Source organism: Erpetoichthys calabaricus, chromosome 6 (assembly GCF_900747795.2).
Source record: "Erpetoichthys calabaricus chromosome 6, fErpCal1.3, whole genome shotgun sequence".
NCBI classification, from domain to species: domain Eukaryota; kingdom Metazoa; phylum Chordata; class Cladistia; order Polypteriformes; family Polypteridae; genus Erpetoichthys; species Erpetoichthys calabaricus.
In genome coordinates, this window is record NC_041399.2 from 34,022,076 (window position 1) to 34,047,507 (window position 25,432).

Genomic DNA, 25,432 nt, shown 5'->3' on the forward strand with positions numbered 1-25,432 from the left:
AAGCACACACTAGGGACAATTTAGGATCGCCAATGCACCTAACCGGCATGTCTTTGGACTGTGGGAGGAAACCCACGCAGACATGGGGAGAACATGCAAACTCCACGCAGGGAGGACCGGGAAACGAACCCAAGTCTCCTTAACTGCGAGGCAGCAGTGCTACCACTATGCCACCGTGCCACTCAGTATCTTAACATCCATCCATGCATCCATTATCCAACCTGCTATATCCTAACTACTCGGTCACGGGGGCCTGTGGAGCCAATCCCAGCCAACACAGGGTGCAAGGCAGGAAACAAACCCCGGGCAGGGCGCCAGCCCACCACAGGGCGCGCATACACACACACACCAAGCACACATTAGGGACAATTTAGGATCGCCAATGCACCTAACCTGCATGTCTTTGGACTGTGGGAGGAAACCGGAGCACCCGGAGGAAACCCACGCAGACACAGGGAGAACATGCAAACTCCACGCAGGGTGGACCCGGGAAGCAAACCTGGGTCTCCTTACTGCGAGGCAGCAGCGCTACCAACTGCACCATCGTGCCGCCCAGCATCTTAGCAGTGTACCTGAATTATTAAAATTAATAAAACTCAATAGATTGAGGTTTTAAAACATACCAGGTGTCAACATTGTGGGATTGGTGATACTAAATTGGCCCTTGTACATATTTGGTGTGTGTGTGTGGATGTGTATGGGTGCGTGTGTGTGGATGTGTGCTTATGTATTCATCCTGCAATGGAGACAAAACCCAAACAAGCAACCCCAGCTTAATCTTAACACAGCCAGCCTTTGAACATTCAGCGAATTCATGATGCATATAAAGTTTGAAGGCATAAAGCTGAGTGAACTTTAGCTTTGGAGGAAGCCATTATTAAAATGCAGAACAGCCAAAGCACTATCTGAGCTATCAATTTGTCCCTTGTGAGTTCATAAGGCTGTTGCTTAGTTGGTGTACAAGTCAAGGCCGTCTTGCTGTCTATAAATAAATACTATACTATACTACACTATAAATATTAGTTATTGTGTTACAAGTGGACATTGGCATTCGCCTCTGATTTAGTATCACGGTCACTTCTGCAACCTCTACGTTCCTGTATGTGTACGGATCTCAAACACTACATAACGTAAAAGTGTTTATGTTAATATCACTTCAACTTAATTCTCTGCAAAGAAATTTTGCAAATGTTTGTATCGAACACTTGATTAATAATAAATAATTCATAGTAATTTCAGACTGTGCCATCTCTGTCTGTATGGTGTATCAATTGAGTATCATTTATATGTTGAATTTTTTGTGTTTTTCGATGATCATGTTATATTTTTCAAACGTTTGTGTTGATTAATCTTTGCTGTACGGCATGTTTATTAATCTTTAAACACTGATTTTGTTGGAAGTACCAATACAATAAATATATGTTTAATTTTACATTTTTATTCCTGTGAGTGGTTGTGTAGGTAGGGGCCCAAGTGCACTGCTTTGCCTGGGGCCTATAATGTTGTAAAGATGGCCCTGTTACAAAGTTGAGGACAGGCTCCGGAAAAAATGTGGACAAAATTACCCAACAAACATTCAGTGAATAGCTATGCTACCTGTCTAAGATGGGCTGAAATCTAAATAATTAACAAAGACCTCATATTTTTATTTGATAAATAGATTATCTACTTGGTCTGGTATAACAATACGCACTCAGCCCTTTTTCTCTCACGGCAGCCTATTCCTCTTCATATAGAAAACCCATTTTTGTTGCCTTCCTCTTGGCGTCAGTTGTTGAACTGACAACTCTTATAGTCAAAGTATTTTGCTGGGAAGATGTTGTGTTGGTCACTAAGTTACCAGTCATTGGCATTACAGCTATAAACCTCATTCACATGGCCTGAGTTGGTACAAGAAAGTCGCTACCATGCTGCTATTGCTGGCATATAACATAAGACAACAGAACAGGCTGGTTAGACCAATTAATTACTTTATTTGGTATTTTTTGTCATTATTGATTCGTTTGACCCTTTGCTACATGTGTTATCTTTAAATTTTTTCCTAACCCTAGCAACTGGAACACAGCTAACACAGACACAAGTCCTTTCATTAAGGTGGACAAATCAAGACTTTCTGCTCACTTTACTGTATTAAAGATAGATTTAACTTTAATTGAATAAATTTGTCATTTTTGCGAAGTCAGTCAACACTCAATAACCCATAAATGTTTTTTAAAAGGTTTGCAAATTTTATTAAAAATCAAAAACTGAAATCTTTCATTCACACTTAATTAACACTAATACTTTATACAAGCCCATTAGGCAGCAATTACATCTACTCAGGTTATTCTCTATAGGTTTTGCATACCTGGATTTGTGCAGTTTGTTCCATTCTTCCTGGTAGATCCTCTCAAGCTCCGTTAGATTGAATGGGTAACGTCTGTAATTGTCGTAAACTGCCATTTTCAGGTCTATCCATAGATGTTCTATCAGGTTTAAGTCTGGGAGTTGGCTTAGCCACTCGAGGACAGTCTGAGACTTGTCCTGAAGCCACTCCAGCCTTGTCTTGGCTGTATGCTTCGGGTCATCATCGTGCTGAAAACCCCAGACTGAGGTTGCGTGCACTCTGGGGCAGGTTTTCTTTAAGAACCTCCCTCTTTGTATCTGGCTACATTCATGTTTCCATCAGTTCTGACCAGTCTCCCTGTCTCTGCCACTGAGAAGCACCCCCATAGCATCATGTTGCCACCACCATGCTTCACTGTAGGGATGATATTAGACAGGTAATGATCAGTGCCTGCTTATAGAGCTTGGGGGGGTCTAGAAAAATAGAGTTCTATTTTTGTCTCTTCAGACTAGTGAATCATTTTCTTCATGCTCTTGGATTTCTTTAAACTGTCATGACTTTTACTCAAGAGTGTCTTCAGTTAGCTGCTCTGCCATAAATGCATGACTGATCAAGAGTTGCTGAGATTGTTGCCCTTCTTACAGATTCTCCCATCTTAGCAGAAAATTTCTGAAGTTCTGTTAGAGATACCATTGGGTTCTTGGTCACCTCCTTCACAAAGGCCCTTCTTGTTCCAATACTCAGTTTGGCCAGACAGCCAATTCTATTAAGGGTCCTGGTGATTCTAATAAGGCCACTGTGCTCCTGGGAACACTCATAGCTTTAGAAATGTTTTGTTCCTTTTCCTGGATCCATGCCTCACCACAATTTTACTGCAGAAGTTAACAGAGAGTTCCTCAGATGTCATGGCTTGTTTTGTGTCCTGACACACAGTGTGAATTGTGGGACCTTATATACACAGATGTGTGTCTTTTGAGATGATGTCCAGTCAACTCAGTTTGATAAAGATGAACTCCGATCAAGTCAACTTCTAGACACATCTCAAGGAGAACTGAAGCAAACAGGGCATATCTGACCATAATCTGGAATGCCACAGAAAACCGTATAAATGAGAGAATTCATTTTTTGATTTTTAATAAATTTGCAAACCAAACTTTTCACTTTGTCATTATAGATTATTGAGTGTAGGGTCATGGGCAAATATAGTAAATGTCAACTTAAAATGAAATCTATAACACAATAAAGTGTGCACAAAGTGAAGGGATCTGAATACTTTCTGAATCCATTGTGTATCAAGATTATAGTATAGTCTAATTCAGTAAAAAAAACAAGAATTGAAAGAAAAATATAGCTAGTATGATTTTAAAAGGGGACAGAGATAATGTGATTACCTTTCCAAATGTTCACATACTGTAGTTTTTTCAAGGGTGAGGCAGACTCTTTCAGAGTCTTCTTATATAATATGCTACCATGGCTGTCCGTTTGTCTGTCCAGGATTTTAAATCACCTGTAGCTTGCAAACTGTTTGAACTATTGACCTCACATTTGATACACATGTACTACGTGATGTCTGCTATCCGCTTTCGGGGTTATGATTGACCGCCAAGGTTATTCCTCTTTTTATTTTATTTTATTGTAGAATCAACTCTCGGCAGTGGCTAGCAGGGCAGGCGTGCGGCATCAGGCATCGTTCTCATTCCCTACCACCTTCGCCGTCACTTCACATAAGTAAGAAAAATGTACTAAGTAATTACAACACAAACACTGACTTAATCAGTTTTAACGTGACAAGATGGCAGACGAAAGAACAGAAGAAGCAGGCCACTAGGGTGGAGAAAAGAAGAGCTGCTCAGGAAGAAGCTCTGAGCAAACGCATGCTAAACGTAAAGAGAAAGACAATGAAAACTATAAGTCAAGTGTATACACTGCACGTTATCGAGCAGTGCGTCATAACTGGTATCCATATAATCATTGAGTTTTAAAGAAGTAACAGTTTTTGATTACATGGGTGGAAAGCTATTCTTTACTAGGACACCATGAGTTTGAAAAATACATTATGTCTAAACATAAAAAGCACTCTCCTGAGCTTATGGGTTTGATGTGCATCATCAGGGGAGATTAAAAGAAAAGTAATGATATTCCAAAATATTACTTACATCTCTAAAGAAATATAAGTTTAGAAATAGGTTTCCACCTACCAGTTCATTGAAGCTGTATCTTTCAAGTAAAAGTCACAGGCAGCAAAATCCAGAATCAAAGCTATGAGGCAGGTACCTGACCAGGGGACCATCGCAGAAAACACACAGTCACACCAGGACTCCCTAGTAAACTACACATCTTGAAGATATAGAAGGAAAACCAGAAAGCTCAAAGAGAAAAAAATTATGAGGACTCTGGGAGAATGTTCAGACTTTATACTACGCTACTAAGAGAGTTACATATTCCTCATTTGAAAGATCAATGTGGCTGGCCTGAAATAACAAGAGGTAGGAAACCATAATACCTCTGGCCTCATATTGAAATAGACCAAATATGCAATAAATAAAGGTATTCAATCCCGTGATGAGACTATTTACAATGTGCTAGGTCAACATGATGAAGCTTTGATTATCAGTTACACAAATAACTTCTCACTGTGCTTTGTGAGCTTTGGTGGGTGTAGTGTGAACTCTGTGATAATTTCTCAACTTGATTGCCAGGGGCAAAATCAGGTCTTGCTCGGCAAGGGTGAAATAAAGACAAATAATACAAAATAGTGGAAATGGTCATCTAAAACACACACTCTTTTTTTATCTTGAAGGTGGCAATGTGTTGCATTTCATTGTACTCTTGTAGATGCGACATCACTATTGCTGCTGAAAGGGCATCAGATGTCCAATTATACGACCTACCTCAAAGCTAAAGAAGCAAAACTGTGGCGTAACCTGAACACGTCAGCTGTATTTTTTTGAGAAAACTAAAACAGTGAAAGTAAAACCTAATACATTCAAGGGTGCAGTGTGCTTCTGCTAAAAATAATAAAAAAGTTAATTAGCAAAGTTCAAAATAGTTTAAGTAAAGAGAAATGTTGCTCTAATTAAATAGTTCGTGTTAGTTTTGTCATCAATTTGTATAAAAAAAGTGTGTTTGCAATCTGCACTTTAACTAAAAATACAAACAAAAAATAGAAAAGTAATAAGTATAGGCATTAAAAGTGGTGGATATGAAATAAAATTGACATGCAAATTACATAGCAGTGCATCACTAATAACATAAACCGATTTACATGTTAGCTTCTCACATTATCACTACCTTCTAAGAACTAAGTATTAATATCGCAACTTTTTAAATTTTTCAACGATACAATATAACTATGTCACTGACTTTTTAGTGTAAATTTTCTTTTTTTTTTAAGTCCCCATATATTCCATTCTCACCCAGTTTTTTAAACCTATGAATGCATATACTTTAAGGATTTGAAACTCATAGTCCATTCCATGTGACAGAGACATCAAATAACTTTATTATGTGGTGTACGGTATATTCAACAGTGAGGAGGCACAAAAGTCGAGTACGCCTTCAGAAGATTATCCTGTTTTCTCACGTGGCATGAATAAAGCCTGACTTCAACCACAATGACACTCCAAAGCTCTATGGGTAAAACACCAGTCACCAATATTTATTGACCATCATACGTTAATGGAAAAGAATGTTGCTTATTGGGAGTGCTTTATTGTTTGGAAATGTTAATAATAAATAGCACCTCTGTAGTAGAATACTAAGACCCCGTGACATGGACTGTGTGTATATGACAGTGTTACAGAATAGTAACATTGTGGCACAGTTCAAAAAGATAATATGTCAGATTTCAGAGTAGTTACTTTGGCATCAAGTAATTATAAAGAGTAAATAAATAACATACATATGTTACACATTAATAAAGCATATTTCATTCAGCAGTAGGCTTGTACATGTCTAATGTCTTCCAGCTTTCCACTAGCTTTTCTTTTCTTCTTTTTTTTATCTCAGTAATAACAACTGGGTGGTAAGTAATTTATTCCAACCAGAGGTCTCATCATTCAAGCACTATATTAGCTTTTCATTTATATTCGCAAACCTTTATGACCTTAGAAAAATGCCTTCCACACACATAAAGACATATTAGTGCCAGTGTTAAGAAATCAAAACAATTTTCTTTTCTCCTATTTTGCTTGTTTCTTTTTTTTATTGTTGTTTTTTTTTTCTTCCTGAAGATAAGGATGGCATAAACATTTGTGCAAGGCTGACTTAGGATGCTGATGGGAGTTCTGTCTAAGTGGAAGACTTTTAATTCTCAAATTGTTTCACTTCAATAACTCTTTTAAAGTTGTTGCGCCAGGATGCCTGGCGGATTAAGCTCCATTGCCTTTTCTTGTTTTGAACTAATGTATTCTTGATCACCGTTTAATGAAACTATATACCACATGGAGATTTCACATTAGATAAGCCATGTGAAACCCTCATCAGGCAAGTGGCTCTGGCTGGTGGTAATCCTTCAGATGAAAATTTCAGACTAGCAGGTTTTCCAATTTAAATGAGCCCTTTTAAGTATAAAAAAATTGGCACGGTAGGATTGCTAAAAAATTATTTTTACATTTTTACATTGCTGAAGTGCCCTGGTAGCTAGGAAAAAACAGTAACTCTACCATAAATATGAAAAACATTAACTGGTCACTGAGGGGATCCAATTTACAGCCTATGGAGACAACTCATATGGCTCACTGGCACTGCCATTATCAAGTCTGCTCAGAGAAAAAGATGGCCTTCCTTTGGTCCACAACCTCGGTTCAACACTGATTAATTCATTACTATACAAACAGTAACAGAGCTTTGTTCCAGCCTTCTCATTGACTCAGCCGCTCGAAGTGTCCTGCTAATGCACTTACTCTGGCTCTGTCAATTAAATGCTCTTCAAGTCGCATAGGAACACATACATTTTTAAAACATGGTATTAAAAATCATTTTTATGTGAAGCCATGCACAACAGGTAGTAATTTAAAGTTAAAAGTAATTACTTTAATCTTTTTAAGAGTAAAAAAAAAGGAAGCATTAGAAAATTTTCAAAAGTAATGGCAAACTCTTGTTCTAGATTGTCACTGTTTCTAACTATCTTATAGAGGCCAGTTCTTTGTAAATTATTATTCTTACGGCTGCAATAATGTGAATGAACTGGAAGAGATTGTTTACTCACTGCTGTTTGTCTTACTTTTTCAAAAGTATGACTGCAGCAGGAAAAAGTTGTTCCTGTAAATGACCAACACAAATCAATTTCTGTATATATGCACCAATACATCCGTCATGACCTTCTTAAGCCCACTTATTCCAAATCAGGGTCATGGGGGCTGGAGCCTATTCCAGAAGTATTGAGCAGAAGGAAGGAAACAACCCTGTATGTGGAACCAGTACTTTGCAGGGCATACTCACACACAATATCACGACCACACTCAGGCCACTAGAGTTGTAACTGAAGAATCAAGATGCAGACGAAACATTAAAACCAATATATCTTTATTAACAACTTTCAATGACAATAATCAAAGTGTAATATCATGTAATCACTTATCAATAAAAAACCATTCATGTGCATGTGATACCCCGGGTGCCCACAGCCATTGGCTTCTTCCTGCTCCCAGGAGTCGATATGTCATGTATTGAGATGGACCAGGACTTTGAGGACACAAGCAACAGTCCTGGTACAAAATTGCTTAATGCTTTTATTAAAAAATAATCAAAAGTTCAAAAGTGTTCAAAAACTGCAGTGCAGTTTGATACATAATCCTCTATTAAAACAGTGTGTTTGTGGAGATTAAAATCTATGAAGAAATAAATCCAATAAATGGTTAAAATCAAGAATAAAAACAAAATCACAATCAGCTTAATTTTCCTATCTTGCCTTTTGAGCCACAGGGTGTCTCTCTAATCGTGTCCCCAATGCTCCTCGTCCAAGACTGCTAAGCAGAGCCGAGAAGCCAGCAAGCACAGTCAATCTTCCATCATCCTTTGGCACACATAGGGATCCTGCAATCTCTGCACCCTCGTCTTTCCACCATCTTTCGGCGTACAAAGGATAACCATCAAAGAAACCAGCTGCTCCCACTCCTCTGATGCTGAAGAAAAGCGACCCCACCCCTGGAGTGCCACTCCACTCGCTCCTTCTTCGGGGATCCTGACCATTTTGACTCCTTTCCTCTGCACCAGCTCAACCACGATCTTGACATGTTCTCTCTTCGTCTCTTTGGTTTTACCTCCATTCTTTCTTGTCTTACTTGCTTACTTTCTTGATTTCTTTCGATGTGTTTCTTCTCATCCTCTCATTTTTGCACGCTACACACAATTAGCCAATTCCCTTATCATGTCCACATGGCTTTGCACCTGTGGACCACACTCACAGGGTGCACTGTATTTTTAAAAAACAGACCCCTGAATTGCTTCACCACAATGTAACAACACACGTCAAAAAAATGCGTGCAAAAAACTAAGATGAAAAAGAACACAAGACAATCCAAAATCCAAATCCGCATACACTTTAATTTTAAAAATGTGGTTCAAGGAAAAAAAAACACTATACCCAAAAGAAATACACCAAAGGCTAGCTGACTAATCACCCCAAATATCTCTGCACTTTGTAAACCTATTCGGAGGGCATATTGAACACACACACACATACACATACAGTACATATTATACATATACTGTACTGCCACACACGTACGCATTGGGAGGCAGTCAAAGGGTTCTAATCGGGGTATTGACCCACAAGACCAAGGGTTAAGTATTAATTCCTCTTCTCCTCTTCCCACAGAACTTCTGAGGAAAAGACCACCTAAATCAGTCACTTCCACCTGCTCCTGACCTCACTTCCAGCTCCATCTGATGACATTGCTACCGGCAATTGCTACCTGAAGACACGACCTTCCTGTTTCTCCCGCTATAAATGCCTGCTGTTTTCTGTTTCAATCAGTCCCATTTTTGGAACTCAATATACAGAGCCATTTAATATGAAAGAGCAGATTTCAAAAATTTATTTCCAACAAACTGTGTAAGACAGAAGCACATTCCGCACTGGATAGAGGAAAGTTCAAAGTTTGGTCCTATGGTACTTGAGGTTGCATGCACTCAACATTAGCACCATGTGTAGCGCAACAAACATCAAAATGGTAGATCATCTCTTGCTACACACAAGTCAACTGATCCCTAGTTACTGAATGCACAGCTTCCTCAATTCAATGTTGCATATCTTGAAAATTAGCAGGCACAGGTGGAACAAACACTCTTTCTTTAATTTACTCCCATAGATTAAAATTGCAGGGGGTAAGGTCTGGGGACCTGGGAGACCATAGACGATGAGCAAGATCTTGTTGTCCACCTCTTACAATCCAATGGACTCACACTTCGCAAATTACAGCACGCAAAATGATTTCTCTTGTGGTGTTGTCACCATTTTACTATAAATGAGAATCAGTGCTTGGTGGCATTCATTGGTACTTTTAAACTTTGAACTTTCCTCTATCCAGTGATGTGCGGAATGTCTTTCTGTCTTATACAGTTTGTTTGAAATTAATTTTTGAAATCTGCTCTTTCATTTGGAATAGCCCTGTACCATTCAGCTTTGTGTATAATACTGCATTCTGGGTAGATCCCCAACTCTTTTTGACTTGTCCTGTGCATTATTACTGTATAGCATTATGAGCACTAGTATATGAAGTGTATAGTGTTTATGATGTGATTATCTCATTACAATGATGTAGGTCAAGATGAAGGATGTGTTGGATGGTAAGCTGACAGTAGGTACTTGTAGTCAACATATTGAATTCATTTCATGAAAAGACCATGCTTGTATGGTGGTCATGGTCAGCTGTGGTCAGTACCAGTCAACAGTGGTCAAGGAGGGAAAAATCACAAACTACCTACAGGGTTTTTGGGTGGTCTAATCAATGTGAGAAGTCAACGAAGGCTATTCTGTCTGGTACATAACAATAGAAGGACTACTGTCACAGAATCATGGGAGTACAGGTAGTCCCCAAGTTACAGACATCCGACATACGACTTATGAACGGGGCCGCAGCTGCTCCTTCATCTATCTGGGGGATGCGACGCAGGCTCCTCAGTAACTGCCGCTCCGTCATCTTCGGCCTGGGGACGCTGCAAGCGGTGGCTGGAGGGGACGATTTTGTTGTCCCTCGGGCAGCTCCAGTTGATGAATGGGGCGGTGGGAGCCGCACCCCATTCATTCTCAGTGGGCGGCTGGGTGCACGGCAAGTGGTGACCCGGGGCCCATAGTCGCCAGGGCCACAGCTACTACTCGTGTGCAGGACAGAGGCTTGATGGAGCGGTTCACTGCCTGCCCACCACACCGATGCAGCTACTGCTCCTGACTGGATGGAGGCTGGAAGTGGCAGAGGGGTGCGTTTCTCTGCCCGCTCACCACACAGCCTTGCAGTGTCCCTCGAACGGCTGCCCTGTTCGTTCTCGGTGGGCGGCTGGTGATGCTGCAAGTGAGACCCGGTTGTGGCTGAACGGAGGCCATTGAGGGTGAATGGGGCAGCGGGGGGCAGCATTGTAGTGTGCCTCGGGTGGCTACCTGTTGAATGGGGGCAGTAGTGGGCGATTCACTACCCGCCTTTGGCCGCACCCTGTTCATTCTTGGTGGGCACACGCTGTAGGCAGCATACTGTATACAAGTGGAGGTGACTGTGTGGTGGGCAAATGGTGAATTGCCCCTCGCCGCCCCCATTCATTCTCAATAGCAAGACTGCTTGTACTGTTATGTACATAGCAGGGAGTTGTCTCTCGTCAGTACACCAGACGTGGTGACGACTGGTGCCTTCCTACTGTGATAGCGTGTACAGTGCTGTACAGAAGAGCTCATCTTAACCTTTTGTCTTCACCCTTCAACAATGTCTCTGAAACACAAATCTGATGCAAGTGCTGGTGATACAGTAAAGAAGTGAAACTCCATCATTCATTGGCAGAACACTTGGTTACAGTCTGTCAACAATAGCATTTATTAAAATAATGTACCTGTTCCAACTTACATACAAATTCAACTTAAGAACAAACCTACAGTCCCAATCTCGTACATAACCCGGGGACTGCCTGTATGTATGGGAATGCGCAGCTACAAGCCAGTCAGAGTGCCCATGTTAATCCCTGACCATCTTCGAAAGTGACAACAATGGGCACACAAGCATCAGGACTGGATCAATGGAAGAAGGCATGGTTCGGTGAATCCTGTTTTCTGTTGCATCATGTGGATGGCTGGGAAAGCACCTGTGCTTTGTTTACCTGGGGAAGAAATGACACCAGAATGCACTGTGTTAAGGAGACAATCTGGTAGAAGGAGTTTTAATGCCTTGAAATATGTCCTGATGGGAAACCCAGGACCTGGGCATTCATGTGGACATTAATGTGATGTTACACATCAGGTACATCCCTTCAAGGCAATGGTATTCCCTGATGGAAATGACATCTTTCAGCAGGATAATGCACCCCGCCACACTGCACAAAGTGTTTAAGAAAGGTTTGATAAACGTGAAATAGAGTTCAAGGTGTTGCCTTGGCCTCAAAATTCCACAGATCTTAATCCAATTTTGCATCTGTTTCGATGTGTTGGAACAACATGGCCAATCTATAACAACTCAGCCTTGCAACGTAATGGAGTCAGAGGACTAGCTGTAAATGTTCTGGTGCCAGATACCACTGGACACTTTCAGAGGTCTTGTAGAATCCATGCTTCATTGGGTCTGAGATGTTTTGTCAGCACACACAGGAGCAGCAACATATTAGGCAGGTGGTCATAATGTTTTGGCTCATCAAGGTATATACAGTATACAGTCATAGCATTCATAGTATACATAGATTTGTAGATAACATTTGAATTATTAACCTGCACTTTAATAGAAATGTATTATTATATATGTCCTAAAGAACATCTTCACATCTAGCCATTAACAACATGCTCCATGTAGTATTCTGATGACATCAAAGAACATTTACCAAATTAACCAACAGTAATTTGAAGTATTTATTGACAATAACTGTCAAGACAATGAGATACCTGTCTCGCTCTTTTACTGTATTGTATTTATATGTGTTAATAGATCAGACTGTTGTTACAATAGTTTTATCAATATGACAGCTAATTTATAATCACCCAGAATCAGGATTTAAACTTTAATTGTCAAAAAATAAAAAAAAATAAAAAAAAAAAAAAAATATATATATATATATATATATGGAAGAGAAGGTCTGTGATACGGTTTGCATATCTGCAGCTGGAGATCCACAAAGGGAGAAAAAATTAATCACGTATCATAAAGTAGTTTTTATTCCTTGGGGGGGGTGGCTAAGTCAATCTTGGCTGAATCTTGGCTATCAAATGAGAACGCCATCAACAGACACTTGGACATAAATCCAGCATATGCAAACTTAAGAAGAACATGTTCATAATTAATAAACTGTACACCCAATCCCCCCCCCCCCCCCAACATCACACGTAATGTTTAGCTATATATTGCCTTTGATTCTTGTAAGTCTAAGCATTATCCTCTGATGAAGACCCCTGGCAGGGGTTGAAAGCTCAGGAATAAAAACTACTTTATGATACGTGATTCATTTTTTCTCCCTTTGTGGATCTCCAGCTGCAAATATATATATAAACTAGTCATTTAGCCCGTTACAATAACGGGTGCTAGAACAGTAGTGCATAAACATTAGTAGGAACAGTCTGTATTAAATGGCAAGGGACTTTGACCTCATTCTTTTTGTTGGTCGTATTTTTCTTTCTTTCAGCCTTTCTTTTGTTGATGTTTACTTGCTGAGCTGACCGTTCTTCGTGGGCTGCCGCCGTGCATTGTGTGTCTTTAATTTTCTGTGACAGTAATACTGTCTTGTACGGCTCTAATACTGTCTTGTACGGCTCTATTCAATAAGGGCGCGCACAAAAAGGCGAGCTTCAAAAGGGCGACTTCAATTGAGCGCAGCGAATAAAGGCGTTCGTAGATAATTTAGTTCAAATGGCTCTGGAATATGTGAAGAGCAACTAAGGTGCAGACCTTTATTTACGTACGCCTTTATTCGCTGCGCCCAATTGAGGTCGCCCTTTTGAGGCTCGCCTTTTTGTGCGCGCCCTTATTGAAGGATACCGTCTTGTACGTCCGCTGGCTTGTACGTCTGTAATATACCTTTCATTTTCTCTGGCGGTAATACGGGCGTGCACGTCTGTAATATGCTTTTAATCTCCTCTGACAGTAATACTGGCTTGTATGTGGCTGTAATATGCATCACTGTATTGTGTACCTTTAATTTCCACTCGCAGTAATACTGGTTTGTATTTCCGTAACACGCCTCTAACTTTCTCTGACAGTAACATCGCGCATCTCACCGTGACCCGCGCATGCGCACTTCATCAGAAGACACCCACATACGGACACCTGGACGCACATAGGGATTTTATATATATATATATATATATATATATATATATATATAGTGAGATATTCAGCCCAAACACAACCAACGGACACCAACAGTTCATAAAACACACGCTCGTTATTAAACAAGTGTCCCCAAACACAAGTCCCGCACACACACAGTGCTCCTGCGCCACAACACCCTCAGGCCTTTTAACATCTGTGGGCTGCCTTTTTTCCTCTCGTCACTGGAGCTTCGTCCACCTCCAGCTCCCAACTCTAGCTTCTCGACTGTAGGAAGGCGGCCCCTTTTATATTCACCCAGTTGTGCTCCAGGTGCTTGATGACGTTCTTCCGGCGGCACTTCCTGGTGTGGCGGATGTGCCACATGAGCACCTGGGCTTTATGAGACTTGGAGCACCTCCTGGTGATAGCCACGGGCCCCCATGGGTTTGTGCCCCCTTGCTCCGTCCCCGTGGTCCCCTGCTTATCCAGGGCGGTTGCTCCCTCGCGGCCCAGGGGAAGTACAGACTGCCTCCCAGTCCTTCCAGGTGTCCTGACTGGGTCTGGCCACAAACCTCCTGCCACAATATATATATGGGGGGGAGGCTGTGAACTTGCAACCCTCAACAGAGGTGTCAAATGTTTTGCTGTACAGCACCACTTTCACTATATACTGTATAGATATGCAAAATGACAATAAATTAACAATATAAAAATACAATACATATTTGACCTTTAATACTTTTTCATATTCCAACTATTTGCAATTTAAATTATACAACATTGTGATTTTATTAATACTGACCACCATAATTTCCAAAAATTTCTACCAGCACTTTGCCTGGTCACTAGGTCTTTTGTTATTTGTCCCTTTTTGTCCTTACACATTTATACAGAGTGTAGTATCAAATGATGAAAAAGATGGATGATATGAAATCAGAAAGTTGAATCAGTATGTAGACTTGACAAGTGATGTACTGTAAAATATGCAAAAAGGTTCTGGTCCGCAAAACACATGAAAAAAAAAAACACCTACACGTTTATGGAAAACAATTCCAGTTGCAATTCTGCATATATAAATGCATTAAAAACAGAGTTACACTCCTCATTTAGAGTGTTTTCATTTTTGTTTACAGTACAGTGTACAACACCAAATAGACATTCCTTAAAAAATTTGGAAAATCAGTTGTCCTACCTTTACTGGTGTTGCTAATGCTGTATGCCTTTCTTACCTTAATTTTTTCCAGTGTTTTCTGCCTGTTTTTTAAAAGGGTGTTATGTGTTTCATCAGTTAGCTTCATCCTCTGATTTGAGTTTGTTATTTCAGATTGCAAATCCTTTATTAAATTGACAGCTTGTTGGTACTTGAATTCTGCAGTATTGCAATCAGTCCTAAATTGAAAAAAAAAATTTAAAAAGCTATAATAATCTTAATATACAACAAGACTATACAAGCAGACAATTAAATATATAATACAGTATGTCTGGATATATCTCTTTCCATTTTCCAATCACAGACTGTGGCAGCATCAGGTGCAAGATCAGAGCAAACCCTGGATGGGAAAAAAACTATTATTTAAAATGAAATAAACAGCTTTTTCTAACTGTGGATAACAATAATAGGACGGAGGACAGTTCCTGGTGATGACTGGCAGGGCTGTTCGGTCCCTGTACGATCGGTGCCAGAGCTTGGTCCGCATTGCCGGCAGTAAGTCGAACCCGTTTTCAGTGAGAGTTGGACTCCGCCAGGGCTGCCCTTTGTCACCGATTCTGTTCATAACTTTCATGGACAGAATTTCTAGGCGCAGCCAGGGTGTTGAGGGGGTCCAGTTTGATGGACTCAGGATTGGGTCACTGCTTTTTGCAGATGATGTTGTCCTGTTTGCTTCATCAGGCCGTGATCTTCAGCTCTCTCTGGATCGGTTCGCAGCCGAGTGAGAAGCGGCTGGGATGAGAATCAGCACCTCCAAATCCGAGACCATGGTCCTCAGCCGGAAAAGGGTGGAATGCCCTCTCAGGGTTGGTAGCGAGATCCTTCCCCAAGTGGAGGAGTTCAAGTATCTCGGGGTCTTGTTCACGAGTGAGGGAAGAATGAAGTGTGAGATCGACAGGCGGATTGGTGCGGCATCCGCAGTAATGCGAGCTCTGCATCGGTCTGTCGTGGTGAAAAAGGAGCTGAGCTGCAAGGCGAAGCTCTCAATTTACCAGTCGATCTATTTTCCTACCCTCACCTATGGCCATGAGCTATGGGTAGTGACCGAAAGAACGAGATTGTGAATACAAGCTGCTGAAATGAGTTTCCTCCGCAGGGTGTCTGGGCTCTCCCTTAAAGATAGGGTGAGAAGCTCAGTCATCCGGGAGGGGCTCAGAGTAGAGCCGCTGCTCCTCCGCATCAAGAGGAGTCAGATGAGGTGGCTCGGGCATCTGATCAGGATGCCTCCTGGACGCCTCCCTGGTGAGGTGTTCCGGGCACGTCTAACCGGGAGGAGGCCCCGGGGAAGACCCAGGACACACTGGAGGGACTATGTCTCTCGGCTGGCCTGGGAACACCTTGGGATTCTCCCGGAGGAGCTAGAAGAAGTGGCCGGGGAGAGGGAAGTCTGGGCATCTCTGCTCAAGCTGCTGCCCCTGTGACCCGATCTCAGATAAGCGTAAATGGATGGATGGATGGATGGATGGATGGATGGATGGATGGATGGATGGATGGATGGATGGATGGACGGACAGACGGATGGATGGATGGATGGATGGATGGATGGATGGATTGGCAGATGTCCTTGTCTGTTGGGAGACCACCCATGAAACATATGGAATACAACACAGATGAAGAAAATATCAACAGGTAAATAACGAAAGTAATATTAACAGTGATAAAGGGTTCAACAAAGAACAAGAAGACACAAAACGTGGATTTGAAACCCAGCTACAGGTAGAACCCTGTCTGAATTGTAACATTTCACAGTACCTTATTAAGGAAAGTAATTCACACAAATTGCTAGACATTTCTGAATCATTACACTGCTGCGCTTGTACACTGTCTTTCTGATTTCGATCAACTAGGGTGACTAGGTAGTATCTTTTTTTGAAATTGTTCACAATGGCTGCATTTATTTTTGTTGACAATTATTTAAAACATAAGTAATTTGGGTGGCACAGTGGACACACTGCTAGCTTACAATAAGGAGACCAGGTTTGTGTCCCAGATCCTCTCTGTATGGAGTTTGCATGTTCTTCCAGGGCTTGTATGAGTTTCTATTAGGGTGCTCCAGTTTCCTCCCACAGTCCCAAGACATGCTGATTAGGTGAACTGGTGATGCCCTAGTGTGGATCTGTGTGTGTTTGCTATGTGGTGGACTGGCATACTGTACAGAATCTGCTCCTGCTTTGCGCACTCTGTAAGCTGGGATGGGCTCCATCCACGAAAATGACATGGCAGATATGTTTTGTAGTGGCACCCTTTGTGTTTGTGATATGGACGTTTCTATTTTGTGCTTTCTGTTTAATGCGGTTTCCATGCAGTTGCAAGATCAACCAGAAGTGTGCAGTGCAAGGCATCACCAGACCAAGACTATAATGTCCAGTGTCTGGTTTGTCCAAGTGTGTGAGCGGGGGCTCCACACCTTCCAGTAGCTACAGCCAGATACTCTTAATGTTTCTGGATACAACAAAGACAAAACTAGCACTAGTGTATAAATCAGATTTTTCACAGCAAATTCTTTTGTTAATTGACTACAGTTTTTTTTCTTACGTTTTAGTTCTCCTTTAAATTATTATGGTTATCGAATCCTTCTTTGTACTGTTTGATTTACAATTTTGGTTTCACATTCTGAGCTTGTTTATTTATTAGAGTATTATATTTCTAGTATTGACCTTTAACTTTTAATAAAGCTTCAATTCTTCTCCTGGTTCATTTTTTTAAATACTGCTGCCAGCCAGTGGAGTCAGTACATAAGCATTTCTATTACAGTCTTGGTTTTTGACTTCATGCCTATTTGGAGACCCTGGGCTTGTTTTGCCCTTTGGTTCTATTTAGTTCATTCTGTTAGTGAAACTGACACTTGCTGGCTGTCTGTTTTTTTTTTAATCTTACTATTTCTTAAATATAATTTCTTTTTCTCACTTGTATTTGCCTGAAGCTCTTTACCACAGCATTATAGACCACAGCTAGACATCAAAAATGTACACTACTTTTTTAAAGTTTTATTTTTCTAGAAAAACATTTTATATTTGTTTTTCATTTAAAAAGTGCTAGTTACTAGACCTAATTAAAAGATAAAAAAGTTGATGTCAGCATTTAGATTAACAAAAGCTGAAATTTCAGGGTTTTTAAATATTTCATATCTGTTATATATAATATAGTACCACTCACAGCAAATGGGCTAATACACACCCAAACTGAAGAGTTAACAGTAAGGGGCAAGTACACATGAATAAAAAAGGAACAAAAAACAATTCCTGTGTGAATGGTGTTACATCAGGTTATTACACTCGTGCCACTAAAGTGAACTGTTCACTAATGCTGGCATACCATAATATATAGTACATAATTAACCTGCAATTTAACATCAATCAACTGGTTATTGACTTTCACCGCGACAAAGGTCTCTACACCCGGTCACTATTTGGCAAGTGGATGTGGAGGTGTTGCATTGTTATAATTACTTGAGGGTCCACATTAGTAACACGCTGGACTGGTCTTAGAGAACAAAGGAACTATATAAGAAAGGGCAGAACAGACTCTTTTTCTCTTAGGAGACTGCATTCCTTTAATATGGGAAGTGGCATCCTTCACATCTTTTATAACTCTGTGATGGCCAGGTCGATTTTCTACACTGTATTGTGTTGAGCCATTAATATCATTTCAAGGGAGGTCCACCAAATCAACAAGCTAATTAAAAAGGTAGACTCACTTATGGGACGCAATCTGGATCCCCTGGAGGTTGTAGCAAAGGACAGAATGAAAACAAAACTGAGTGCCATTGTGAACAATGCCACACATCTTCTTTCTAACACACTAGCATTGAGTTCTTTCAGCTAATGAATTATTAAACTGAAGTGTTCAAGAAACGCTACTGGGGCTCCTTTATACCAACAGCAATATGTCTGTACTAGCTGACGGCGGTGTAAGAAAAGGAACGGAAAACGGTGAGAAAGGAATTCAGAAATCAAGAAGAAATAAATACTTCTTGAAAGACGCAGTGTGCATGTAGAGTTTCCGGCCAAGCAGGATTACATGTGAAAGTGATAAATAAATCAGGCTTTCCAAATTTACGTACTATGGCCATGGCATCCTGATAGTTTTGTTGCATGTATCTTGGACTTTCTGGAAATATGGACGGTAATATGATCATTTTGCCTACACGTACGTTGCTATTTTCAGTGTTTGCTTGCTAATCTGTACGCATAAAATTGGCATTGAGTAAGCCTTATTTGCTTGGCAGTTCTTTTATTGGGAACATTTTGTAAATCTTTCTGCCAGCCAATGTCTCCGTAAGGGAATAAAAGTGGGTAAACCATAGGATAGCAATTCATATTGAGCGTGGAAATCTGTTTGCCTATGGGATAGATGCAAATGTCCCTTTTGGCAGGCGTTTCGCCATCTTCTCCAACGAAAATCGCTGCAACATCGGTGTGAGATGTCGGGGCATTGTATTGTCGTAAATCCTGCCTAGGGTTTTCCTTGAAAACCATTCATACAGATGCTGTTGGATTGGACTGAGCGATTTCATGCATGTGTTTGTATGATTTAGCGAAGCAGTTGATGGTTCTGAGCATGGAGTCTAGCTGGAGAAGTACATTTTCGCTGCATGCAGAGTTTGCTTTATTTTGTAAGCATACTTCAGTAGCTTGTGCTGTGTCAAAAACATACAACTGCCCATATCCTGGAGAGGTAGAAGTGTTAGCGTATAGTGGAGAGATTTAGTGATAAATTTGCCCGTGTATTTTAAAATGGTATGGTCCGTGGCCAGGAGGTTGAGTTATCTGTGCATCCATGGAAACAAACGCTAGAGAAGGGTTGTATTCTCGTATGTGTTCACAATAATTTTTAGCTTCTGATGTTTGCTGTGTAAGAAGATGTTGTAAAGACACAGGTGGCTCCCGCAAAGGTGGTAAAGCTACTTTACCGTTGTGGCAGCACCTCGAGTACTTGTTGGATGTATTACGCTCAGCAGGCCAGTATAGTGCATGACATGGAAGAGGACGAATAGGAATCAAGAAATGCCGTGTCAGCTGCGTGTGGGCAGGACCGGTTTTGAAGTGGAAGCAGGACGAACCAGAAGAGAAATATATATAAGAGATAATGCCTTACCGGGACTGAGACCGCTCTTTTTATCTTTAGTCATGTCACAAATTTTCTTTTTATTTATTTATTTGTGTGTTTTTGTCATTCTGATGCATATTTGTTGTTTTTCATATTATACTATGTATTTATTTATATTTTCATTGAGCATCTGTAAAAAGCCAAATTTCCCCAGGGGACACATAAAGTTCTATTTACCTATTTAACTCACTTCAAGATGAATAACGTGAATTGGGTAATCGCAGTATTTTACAGAATATCACATAGTACGCTGTGAACAATATGATAATTTAGCAGATTTTACTGCTAATTCAAACAAGATTGTTTGATGAACATGGTTTAAAACATTTTTCTGGTACTTAAGCTGATCAGAACAATTATTTCACCCTTTCATTCAAGGCTGTTGTTAAACCATTGCAGATGTATTAATATATATTACTAATAATGATATTCAGTTCTTAGGGTAGAACTTTCTAGTTTTAACAATGTAAAGTACTGTATATTTCTCTAAATGTTATGCCTGTCAAACATTAGGGCCATTTATGTTAGCATAAAAAGCATTCCGTTCAGGTCCATTAGCAGCTTAAGAATTTCATTTTTAAATGTGCTTAATGCATTAGGTCAGGTAATATTGTATAATTCAATATCCAAAAGAATTACAATTACAAAGAAATATTCTTTTTACTTTAATAAGCCATCCGTTGTCTAAACTTACTTTACCATTACAGGGTCACAGGAAGCTGGATTCTGCTCCAAGAGCAATAGGCATAAGTCGAACATCAGCCCTGGACAGAACGGCAATGAAACGTACGACACAGTTTAACTTCGCCAATCAACTTAAGAAAAAATGTTTGACATAGGGGAGGAAAGACATATCTTCAAAGCAAAAACAAATGACCATAAGGAGAACAAACAAACTCCATAAAGGAAGAAATTGTTCTACAAAACTGCACCACAGTGCTGACAAATCAATGATTAATATCAACCAAGTGGTTAAGCCGAACATTTTTACTTTCTTATCATAACCAATTTACATATCTATTCAGCATATTAATGACATTTCCTTTTTTAAATCTATTACAGCACTATTATATGTTAGGCTCATTTAAAAAAAGATACACTGTTAGAACGAAAAAATTATCCTAATTGTATATTAAATTTGAAAAAAATTTTTTTAATGTTTGTCATTATGTTGGTTGAAATGTTAACATTTATGATGAAAACGCAGCATATGTAGAAGAAAATATAATCATCTCTCAACAGAAATAGACATTGGAAAAGCAGTTTTTAAACAATAATGGTTTTAGTGTTGGAGAAATTTACTGAAGAATGAACAACAAGGGGCAAACAGTTTGTTTCGAAGGAGGATCTACAAATAAAGCAGTAATCATGAATAAGATAGTAACTCAGTGGTAAGCACTGATGCCTGTCAAAGGTTTCATCATTGGACAGCCTTTATGCGGAGCAAATAAAAGGAGATATGGCAATGGGCCGAGCCTCAAGTTGGAAGGCAGGCAGGTCAGGATGTTTTCCCCATAACACTGATATGGACGAGAAAGTATAAAAACCAACCTGCCTCTTTAAAAGGTCTAATCAGTAGTAGTAATCAGTAGTAGTCTGACAATCAGAGGAAGAATAGAATAGAGACAGAAAAAGAGGGGAAGAACAATAGAGCCAGTCTGATCATCCATTTGAGTGGAGGTGTTCTAGTGGTGGCCAGAAGTGCACTATCATGCAATCTCATTTGCAGCCTTCCAAAAATATAAACTGAGACTTTATACTACTCAGAGTCTTTCTGTTTTGTCTTGTGCAAATTCTTACTTTCTTATAGCTACAGGAACCTGTATGTTAATTCTCAAATCAGTCAGGATCTATGCGACATTTGCACAGTCTCAGTTTCTTCATAGGTTTACTGTCAGGATACCTTGATTTCCTCCCACTCTCCAAAGATTTGAACGATAAGTTTATTGGTGACTAAGTGTGGGTTTGTGTTTGAGTGTCTCCTGTTATTAACTGGTGTCTAGTCCAGGGTTGGCCCCCTTTTTATGCCTGACATTCCTGGTATAAGTATTGCCTGCCTATGTGCTGTGATGTGAGATTTTGCATATAAGTTGACAAATATTTTGTATGTCTTTATTTGTAACTTAGGCAAAGCAATGTAATATTAGTGTTACATTAGTGATAAGCATTCATGTTTACAACAAACACCAGGACTGAGTTTCTTTGAATTTTACAGCAGGATTTGGGGGAAGTGCCTGAAACAAGTTTGATAAATGTTTCACTGAAGTCTCTCAACTCCCACACAAAGCCAGGCTGTCTAACTGCCAAGCTTTACCTTAACATATGGTTTTGGGGGATGGCAGGCGTTAAGATGTTCTTTGCCCCATTGGTCTGAAGCATGGCTGTTTGGAATTGGCTTGTATCAAAAGCCTTTAAGCCAAGCTTTACCTTAACATATGGTTTTGGGGGATGGCAGGCGTTAAGATGTTCTTTGCCCCATTGGTCTGAAGCATGGCTGTTTGGAATTGGCTTGTATCAAAAGCCTTTAAGTACCATGACGCCCTATTGGCTGTAGGGGTTGGACAGAAAACCCATAAACTTGCTTGCTTTATCTCACTCTCTCTCTCTCTTACCATACTGCTGAATGACCATCTCACACCATGAACTGAAAAGGACAACACAATGAAGAACACAGCTCGGCAGCCATATTGAGATAGGCAATGCGGCCTGTTCTGAAGAAAACTGACCACAAATGATGCCTTAACTAGAGACATTTTTAAGTAACTAACTAACTAAGTCTGTGTGCCGCCTGAAACTACACATCACCATTTGTCAGGTTGCCAATATTCAAATGAACTTTGCATATTGTTATTATTTATGAATATTGCCACTAATACATTGTTTAAATTTTAACTTAACTCCTGCTTGTCTTTTTCTACACCTAAAAGGTTATAGATGTAGAAGGGAAGGTGGGGAGAAGTTATATGGTACAATACCTTATAAACAGTGGTAAGTCTGGGAGATTTGAGGCATTCTGACAAAATCTACATATTAATAATACAAAAGGGGAAAGTAGAGCAAAATATTACTCTACCAAGACAAAACAATTGGCGTAGTCCAGCAGGATTTTAGGGTAACCATGTTTTCCACCCTGTTGGCAAATACTGTTGATGTATATGTGTGTGTACTGTACGTATGTGAATTTTAGGGCACGCAGTGTACAAATTGCAGTGGAAGTAAAACATTGTTTGGTTGCTGAATGGAATATAACCAACAAAATATAGAGACTTTATGTCTCATCTGTACTTTAACAAATTTCACTTGCTGACTCCAAATCTGAAAACCATTTTCATCCAGCAAGTCCCATTTTTAGTTATAATGTTCCAGGTCTTTGACAACTAGGGTGACTTGACAGTAAAGGCGATGTGCTTCAGCGTTTAAGAAATAAGTTTGGTCTCGAGTAAAGTGAAGCCAAAATTAAGGAAGATGTTTTTGTTGGCCCTGAAATACGTGAACTGATGCTTCACGATGAGTTCAAAAGGAAACTGAAGCCAACTGAATCAGCACCCTCATTCGTGCGGGTTGTCCAGAATTTTCTTGAAGTCACAGAGTAGAGAATTATACTGAGCTTGTGGAGAATATGCTGAAAGTATATTAGCTTACGAGAGCCAGAATGTCACTGAAGATGCATTTTGAAGATGCACTGAAGATGCACCAAATCTAAGTGATGTCAGAGATGATCATGGGGAAAGATTTCATCAAGATATAAAGGTGATGGAAAACTGATATCGGGAAAAATTCAATCCGAGCATGATGGGTGACCACTGTTGGTTCTTGCAAAGAGAGGTGGATGTGCAGTACAAGCGCAAACACGAGTGCCTCTAACATTTTTGGGCGCGCTGACCTCACTTTAATATTGAGGTAAATTGACATAAATATGCTTTAACGTGTCTCTGGTATCGTCTTCTGGTTTGTTTTCAGAATAAACACATCAAAACAATTTTGGTGGGACATAGTCCAAACTCCAGATATCGTGTTGATATATTATATTGATATTCAAAAGTGTCAAAACGTCAATGATGTGTATTTCAAAAACCTGATGTGCTAACTTAATTCCGATTTCATATATGAAATCAGTGTAAAAAATTTAATAAAGAGATGCTTTGAAGTTCCCAGAAGCAAACAAAAAATATTTTTTTGTAGACCAGTGTAATACATTGTTTAAATTGTAACTTAACTCCTGCTTGTCTTTTACTATACGTAATTGCCTGAGGTTATAGATGTAGAAGGGAAGCTGGGGAGAAGTTATATGGTACAATACCTTATAAACAGTGGTAAGTCTGGGAGATTTGAGGCATTCTGACAAAGGCTACTTATTAATAATACAAAAGGGGAAAGTAGAGCAAAATATTACTCTACCAAGACAAAACATTGTGACCCAGTAATGGAATAATCAGGTTCAGTAGAAGTACTATGATTGGAGGGAGAACTAGTAAGGACCTTATAATGGCTCCCTTTTCTATTTGTACCTTACAGTTAAGAAAAGTTTAGGATTAAAGAACCTAATCAAACAATTGTAACTGATCAATCAAGTGTGTGCTTATAATCTTTCCATTATTTTGGAATACATTTGTTCCCAGCCGTGCTCAAGCTCAGTTCCTAGAGGCTTTAATTACTGTCTGATGTACTAGATACAGTGCATTCAGGAAATGTTCAGTAAATATGCTCTGATCAGGTTTTTCTGGGATGGTACCACTCACCGATTTCAGTGTTACTGAATTGGCCAAATTCAATACCAATTCTGATTGTTTTTTAGGCAGCGTCTGTTTTAATTTATTTCTTGCCGTTTATCTAATTCCAAAGGATGACTCCTCCAGTTTCTTGCTCTCAGTTTATTACTTTTGTTACTGTAAAGGCTAATATTTCAATCTTCATTCTCTCTGGTAAAGTCTGCCTTGCTGCTCTCTATTTATAGGAAGTTCAGAGAAAAAAAAAGATATATGCATTAGCTCAACTATCATAATACCATGTTTGCCCTTCCAGAGGTTTCTCCCATTTCCAAATGTGTTCTAAGGGACTCAGCTAGCGTGACGATTGGGTTCTTGGTCACCTCTTCTTACCCAGACTCTTCTCCTACAATTGCTCAGAGTGGCTGGGCGGCTAGCCCTTGAAAGAGTTGTGACTATTCCAAATCACTTCCATTTAAGAATTATGGAAGCCACTGTGTTCTTGGGAACATTAAGTGCTGCAGAATATTTTTGTAGCCTTTCCCAGATCTTTGCATAAACACAACCCTGTCTTTTAAAGTCTGCAGATAGTTCCTTCAATCTTGTGACTTGGTTTTCACTTTGAGACACATTGTGGAACTTTATA

At 39.9% G+C, this 25,432-nt stretch overlaps 1 protein-coding gene across 1 annotated transcript in view; it reads right to left on the reverse strand.

Moving 5' to 3' along the window:
- LOC127528466 (coiled-coil domain-containing protein 178-like) overlaps nucleotides 1-25,432 on the reverse strand; it is a 357,301-nt gene that overhangs the window by 265,776 nt on the left and 66,093 nt on the right. The window contains exon 9 of the mRNA XM_051929352.1: nucleotides 14,991-15,150. Coding sequence (XP_051785312.1) covers nucleotides 14,991-15,150 — 160 coding nt within the window. The remainder of the gene's footprint in view (nucleotides 1-14,990; nucleotides 15,151-25,432) is intronic.